The sequence below is a fragment of the Penaeus japonicus genome, unplaced genomic scaffold, assembly GCF_977035675.1.
Source record: "Penaeus japonicus unplaced genomic scaffold, GWHDUDI00000001_assembly GWHDUDI00000010, whole genome shotgun sequence".
Taxonomy (NCBI): Eukaryota; Metazoa; Arthropoda; class Malacostraca; order Decapoda; family Penaeidae; genus Penaeus; species Penaeus japonicus.
In genome coordinates, this window is record NW_028234412.1 from 39,228,349 (window position 1) to 39,235,848 (window position 7,500).

At 46.1% G+C, this 7,500-nt stretch overlaps 2 protein-coding genes across 2 annotated transcripts in view; one reads left to right on the forward strand and one right to left on the reverse strand.

The window, feature by feature from the left end:
• The window catches only part of LOC122266157 (uncharacterized), a 2,516-nt gene extending 4 nt beyond the window's left edge, over positions 1-2,512 (forward strand). The window contains exons 1-4 of the mRNA XM_086540423.1: positions 1-269; positions 378-508; positions 644-720; positions 988-2,512. The exon at positions 1-269 is cut by the window's left edge and continues 4 nt beyond it. Coding sequence (XP_086396549.1) covers positions 78-269; positions 378-508; positions 644-720; positions 988-2,366 — 1,779 coding nt within the window. The 5' untranslated portion in view covers positions 1-77 and the 3' untranslated portion in view covers positions 2,367-2,512. The remainder of the gene's footprint in view (positions 270-377; positions 509-643; positions 721-987) is intronic.
• A 2,445-nt stretch (positions 2,513-4,957) lies between these two features.
• The window catches only part of LOC122266156 (uncharacterized), a 6,953-nt gene continuing 4,410 nt past the window's right edge, over positions 4,958-7,500 (reverse strand). The window contains exons 7-10 of the mRNA XM_086540385.1: positions 7,287-7,418; positions 7,048-7,178; positions 6,828-6,907; positions 4,958-6,241 (exon numbers count right to left, since the gene is read on the reverse strand). Of these exons, the coding sequence (XP_086396511.1) occupies positions 5,442-6,241; positions 6,828-6,907; positions 7,048-7,178; positions 7,287-7,418 (1,143 nt within the window). The 3' untranslated portion in view covers positions 4,958-5,441. The remainder of the gene's footprint in view (positions 6,242-6,827; positions 6,908-7,047; positions 7,179-7,286; positions 7,419-7,500) is intronic.

Genomic DNA, 7,500 nt, shown 5'->3' on the forward strand with positions numbered 1-7,500 from the left:
TGAAGGGATATATGGCTATGATCTAGGGTAACGGTTCATATTGCTTTTGGTTATTCGAATGCCTATGGCGTCACAAGATGAAGGTCATGTGTATTTTGATATCCTTTCATGAGTCGAATGCTTTTCAGTTGTTGTTGGTCTTCGCTCTGGTTGGCGCGGTGTCCGCCCTTGTCGAGGAGGAACCTGCTGCCTTCAGTCCCTTCAGTCCCTTCAGGCCGGGCCTCGTGGCCAGGGCCGAGACCACCTTCCTCTTCACCAGGACAGTAGCAGTGAGTTCTTAGTTGTGTACTCTGTTGTTTTCATTTCTAGACATGCCGTGCCTTCTAACCATAGCTAAACATGTTATTCTGAATCTGAACTACTTCCTCTATCCTTAGGTGCTCCAAACAACACGCACTCAACTCACCACAATTAAGACCTGCATCGCTGCCGCCTCCGACCTGCCTTCATGCTCCGCCAGGGCTGAGCCCAAGTTCTTGGCTGTCGTCCCAACAGCTTTCGTTCGAAGGTAAAATATATTTTCTTTTTCGTGAAGTACATTTAGTTCCATCTATTGTTCATGGCAACTACACTGTAAATAGAACGCCCTTGTTATGTGATGGAGCCACGTCTAATGTTTGTTGTAACTCCTTCATCCCTCCAGGTACCAAGTGGAACCAGAAGCTCGTGCGTTTAACTTCCTGGTGCCTTCCTTCAAGGCTGCTCCACTAGCAGGTGACGGTACGTCTCTCACTTACATATGTACTCGAACGCTTTATTGCATGAGATAAACTTACATAATCATGTACGTGGGATGCAAATAATACCCTGCTTCTCTTCGTCACATGGAAGAGGAGCAGTTTTACGAGATAATAAGCCCAGATTTTATGTTTGTAATGTTGTGCTTATTGACATAATTCCAGCGCTCTGTTGTACAAGATATTAGCTTATTACGACATACATCACAAAGGCTCCATGTAATCAGTTCCTGATGTCCCACAAATCCAGGTCGCATCCTGGAGTTCCTGCCCCCGCTGGGCCTGCTGACGGTGGTGACCCGCACGGCGTGGGAGACCGAGGTCACCGCCACCGTCAGCCACCCGTCCCACACCGTCACCATCTCCGTGGCTGGATGCGCGCCCTCGGACCTGCCCTTCAGCGCCTCCGCCTGCGTCGCCACGCCCTCTCCGTCCACCGCTCCGTCCACTCCAGCCACGCCCTCTCCGTCCACCGCTCCGTCCACTCCAGCCACGCCCTCTCCGTCCACCGCTCAGTCCACTCCAGCCACGCCCACAGGCACGGCTACCGCCTCTGCTCCCCCGACAACCACTGCAACTACCACCGCCACTTCAACCACTACCACGACTACAACTCCAGCGACTACCACTGGTACAACGACTACCACTAGTGCAACCACGACTGCAACTACGACCACTACTCCAGCGACTACCACTAGTGTTGCTACTTCTGCTACGACTAGCACTATTCCAGTGACTAGCACTGGTACAACGACTACCACTAGTGCAACCACGACTGCAACTACGACCACTACTCCAGCGACTACCACTAGTGTTGCTACTTCTGCTACGACTAGCACTATTCCAGTGACTAGCACTGGTACAACGACTACCACTAGTGCAACCACGACTGCAACTACGACCACTACTCCAGCGACTACCACTAGTGTTGCTACTTCTGCTACGACTAGCACTATTCCAGTGACTAGCACTACTCCAACGACTACCACTAGTGTTGCTACTTCTGCTACGACTACCACTGCTCCAACAACTACCACTACTGCAATGACTACCACTACTCCAGCAACCACCACTGCTCCAACTACTACCACTACCCCAACGACTACCACTAGTGTTGCTACATCTGCTACGACTACCGCCATTCCGACGACTACCGCCATTCCGTCGACTACCGCCATTCCGTCGACTACCGCCATTCCGTCGACTACCGCCATTCCGTCGACTACCGCCATTCCGTCGACTACCGCCATTCCGACGACTACCGCCATTCCGACGACTACCGCCATTCCGACGACTACCGCCATTCCGACGACTACCGCCATTCCGTCGACTACCGCCATTCCGTCGACTACCGCCATTCCGTCGACTACCGCCATTCCGTCGACTACCGCCATTCCGTCGACTACCGCCATTCCGTCGACTACCGCCATTCCGACGACTACCGCCATTCCGACGACTACCGCCATTCCGACGACTACCGCCATTCCGACGACTACCGCCATTCCGTCGACTACCGCCATTCCGTCGACTACCGCCATTCCGTCGACTACCGCCATTCCGACGACTACCGCCATTCCGACGACTACCGCCATTCCGTCGCTACATCTGCAACGACTACCACTAGTGTAGCTACATCTGTAACTGCGACCGCTACACCAGCGACTACCACTAGTACAACCACGACTGTAACTACGACCACTACACAGACTACCACTACTACAGCAACCTCCACACCTCGACGACACTTACCCCGACAACCAATGTCTCTCGGTGACTCCTCCGCCAACCCTTCTCCTCGACACGACCTTATTCGCTTCCTCGAGTACTATCGCTCTCCTCGGCCACCTCGGCACCCCGGAAACCCCCCCGCAAGAACAACCACGAATTTCGACTGAGTGCCCGAGCCCCCTTCATCCACAAGTAGAACCTCGGTGGGTGTGATTATAAAAAAAACAACAACAACGATTCCATACGACCTCGCTACTTGCGCGTTGGCGGATGTGCCAATTGTGTGCTGTGCGGTGCTGCTGCTGACGTTTTCGGCTGACATCTTGCTGACCCGGGTCCGATCCCACACTGTCAGTGTATGGTAACCCTGGCCCATTCCTTGCACAGTCTGACTTGCAATCACAAAACCCAAAAGCAAGGAGATTGCTCCAAGCACGGCCCCGCCCCGGTCTTCAGCCTCTCAGCCTGTCAACCACCGAGGCTCAGGTGGTCCCTAATGCGGATGGCTCTGCTGAGGATGGAAAATATTCGATTAATGATGTATATTAGGAAAAATAAAGGTGATAGAAGTTTATATTCTTGGTCTTATTTTGGCTAGCCTTCGTTTCATGATACTTTAGGCCGTTACTGATACCTTACAATCTGAATTAAGTACGATGCTAATGCCATGCGTCGGAAAGGGACAGGATGCACAACAGATAAGATCTGTATTGCTGATGCACCAGAGCTTATGGCTAGACTGTTTTATTGCAAGTAACAGTTATTGCTTTACCAATGCATGTGAACCAAAGGTCAAACTCATTATTGTATGAAAAATAATATAACAAGACCGATGATTTCAATTACTGAATATGTTTTCAGAAGTAGATACCATATATGCTTACAAAATTAATTATTATTTTAGAATGCATATATGCTCACAAAATTAGTCATTATATTAGAAAGAATCAATAATGATAATGATGATGATGTGATGCCAGAGACCCAGCTAGTCTCCTAAGCTCCAACCGACGTCAGCTGCCGACGTTTGCCGACGTCTGTGGGACGTCCATTCTGCTCATCCGCCGACGTCGGCCAGTCGCTGAACCCGACAGCTTACTAACCGTCTGGTAGGATGTTTCATGTCATGCATCAGACACAAAAGATACTAAGACACGTGTAAGAGTGCGAGACACCTGAGTGCTAGTGGGGCTATGATGTAGATAAGAGTTACATTGACAACTATACCAAAAGAGAGGCACTGACAGCACAAAAGTGATGCCACCATGACACGTGGCTCATTCGGTTTACATCTCGAATGTACAATATGCGAAAAAATAGCAGAGGTTTCTATTTACGTATCAAAGGGAATTTTGTAAGCTTCTAGTTGCAATAGAGTGATTTTCTTTTACTATTTCACCGCATATGTCATGATAATAATCCGAGTTTAGTATCGTATCAGCGTCAGTAATCAATAAACTAATTTACGTTACTTCAAGTTACCGGTTGCAAATCGTACAAAGGAAATTCTAATGTTTACATAATGATTGGTTGACAAAGTCGTACATCTGTGTAATTTCCTATATGTGTGGCATCAATCACCCGTAAAGTTTTTGTATTCCTATCAGTAAGAAATAAACCTACTGTATATGTGAAGTGTGAAGTGAACAACACTAATGCATTGATATCATAAACGAAAACCGTCCATCGGTATTGATAAAAAGAGGTAAAAAGTAAAATTACACACTCACACAGACACAAACAAACACACACAAACACACACAAATATGTTATGATTCTTTTCATGTACCTTATGTTTAACTGTCCCCTTTCTCAGAATAGTGTAAGGGATCAAGTGTTTGTTTCTGATAAAGCAAAAAAATGGTTAAAGAAATGTATCAATTACGCTGATTTTTTTTTTCATTATGACGTCACAATTGAGTGTATTAAGTAGTTTTAAAAAATATTTCATTATCCATACTTATGAATTACACATACTATTAGAAATATACTGAAATATATACAACAAAATCACGAAAAGATATATATTTATGTTTATAATTAACGTCCATTTTTGTTGACGTTAATTTGTTTGTTTCTATAATTCGCGCCCAGTTTATTTGCAATTACTGTAATATTCATATTCTATTTGATTAGGTGAACAAGATTCTATCAGTTTTAATTATTAATAAATACATTGACTTCCCCTTTTCTTTTCACTATCGTTGTAAAAAATTCCCTCCTAAATTTCAAAATACTTCCACACTAATTTTTACATGTAAGAAAAAAAATCGAAAAATGCGAAATTCAATTAGATGTTATATTAATAAGTAATACTCCAGTCATAAAATATTACATATCCGACCCTTCATTCATATAATATTTCTGTCATAAAATATTACATATCCGACCCTTCATTCATATAAGTAATATTTCTGTCATAAAATATTACATATCCGACCCTTCATTCATATAAGTAATATTTCAGTCATAAGATATTACATATCCGACTCTTCACTCATATAAGTAATATTTCAGTCTTACATATTTCTGAACGAAAATGTATGAAAACGCCTCTCGCTGCCTTTCTGCTATCTATGTCATTAAGATGCTTAATCTTATATGCATAAATGTTGGCATTAACTCGAATATCAATAAAAAAAAAAAGAGAGACTGAGAAACAATCTAGAATCCTTTTTGTTTTTTCTTTATTATAACACTTGACTTTACTGAATATTATACCTATTAACCGAGCTACTAAAAACCTCTATTCAACTATCTTCCTATTGCCATTAGGTTATAGGCATTGTCGTGATTATTGGCAAAAGAATGACTTTATATTGGTAGCACTTTAATAAAGTTTTTTTTCCAGGTACACGATAAAATATAAATTTCTAATCTTGGCGTGGCGATTGCTTCGAGTGCGCGGCTAGAAGTGGAGGTCGTACTCGGTCATTAGGGTCGTTTCTACGGTCACTTCGAAGTCCCACTCGGAGTCTATGAGGCGGTAGCTGTGGCTGTGGACTGTGGCACTGTGGCACTCGATGGTGTCGTCGCTGTGACAGTTGCCGTGACACTGTGAGACGCTGTGACGGTTACGGCGGACGGAGCTGTCGTGGCGGCAGGAGCCGTGACGGTGATGGTAGCCACGGTCGTTGTTACCGTCGACGTTACAGTTGGGACTATGGGAGGGTTCATGGGTGGTGGGGTGGTTGCAGTCGTGGTTGCTGTGGTGGTAGCGGTCGTACTTGTTGTCGCTGGTGTAGTGGTCGCCGCAGTTGCAGTCGTGGTTTCACTGGTGGTCGTAGTCGTAGATGTGGCTACACTGGTGGTCGTAGTTGCAGTCGTGGATGTACTAGTGGTAGTCGTTGCAGATGTGGCAACACTAGTGGTTGTAGTTGTACCAGTGGTAGTCGCTGGAGTTGTAGTCGTTGTTGCAGTCGTGGTAGTGGTTGAAGTGGCGGTCGTAGTTGCAGTAGTTGTCGGGGGAGCAGAGGCGGTAGCCGTGCCTGTGGGCGTGGCTGGAGTGGACTGAGCGGTGGACGGAGAGGGCGTGGCTGGAGTGGACGGAGCGGTGGACGGAGAGGGCGTGGCTGGAGTGGACGGAGCGGTGGACGGAGAGGGCGTGGCGACGCAGGCGGAGGCGCTGAAGGGCAGGTCCGAGGGCGCGCATCCAGCCACGGAGATGGTGACGGTGTGGGACGGGTGGCTGACGGTGGCGGTGACCTCGGTCTCCCACGCCGTGCGGGTCACCACCGTCAGCAGGCCCAGCGGGGGCAGGAACTCCAGGATGCGACCTGGATTTGTGGGACATCAGGAACTGATTACATGGAGCCTTTGTGATGTATGTCGTAATAAGCTAATATCTTGTACAACAGAGCGCTGGATTTATATCAATAAGCAAATTACAAACATAAAATCTGGGCTTATTATCTCGTAAAACGCAATAATCTGGGACACTTTTCGCCTACACTATTTTCGCCGCAAATGTAAATAGCAACGATATTGGTGACGTTACAGTGGACCTTCGGTTCTCCAGGGAGAGGCCGATAAAGTTACACTACGTATTTTCCGGTAATATAGAGCTTGTAAAACTCTCTGATATAATTTGTCGCCAAATAAGAAGCGGTCCATTTATATAGAGCTCATGGAACGATGATATAACCCATGAAAGTGGGTGACAGGTGGGTAGGACCCATTGGGATTGGGGTCGCTAATGTAGTAGTCGTTTACATTCGCGATATGACAAAAAATTATATTTGAAATATATGAAATTTGCGTTATGATAGAAAACGATTACAGGTTGGCAAGTTCAGAGTCTGTGCTTTTAATGACAAGCCTCTGTTTTAGTATGACAAGGAAAGATGTAAACGAAGGACTTACCATTATTCAGAAGTAGACCAGATTTGAAAGACGGTTCGAGGAAGTTAAACGAGCGAGCTTCAGGTTGTAATTCTTCGTAACTGTGGAAATGTAGGAATTACCAAAAAATATTAGATGTGGATTCAGAATATGGCGAGGAAGTTCTGTTCATAAGAGCAGTCACTATTACCACCAGATATGCGAAACCTGCTTTGCGAATTGGGAAATGTGAGTGATTCACCTTGGCGCAAAAACGGTCGGGACGAGAGCGAAAAACCGGGGCTCCGTCTTGGCCGAACAAGAAGGGAGGTCGGACGCGGCGACGGTGCAGGTTGCAGGTATGGTGGCTTGCGTCTGTACGGTTTGAATCACCTGAGGATATTAATGGAAAAGAAAACAGTGAAAAAACATAGGTGTGTTTAGGAGGTACGTTATATATATATAGAAAGGATCCACGAGAGTCGAAGGTAATTAACTCACCGTTACTGTCCTGGTGAAAAGGAAGGTAGTTCCGGCCCGGACGACGGGGCCGGGCACGAAGTGATCGAAGGCAGCTGGTTCCTCCTCGACGAGAGCAAACACTGCGCTAACCAGTGCAAAGGCCAATAGCAACTGAAAAGCATCAATTTCTTAGTATAACTCTGTGTATACAGCATACCTTTATCTCGTGAATACCGCAGAAATTCAGACATAC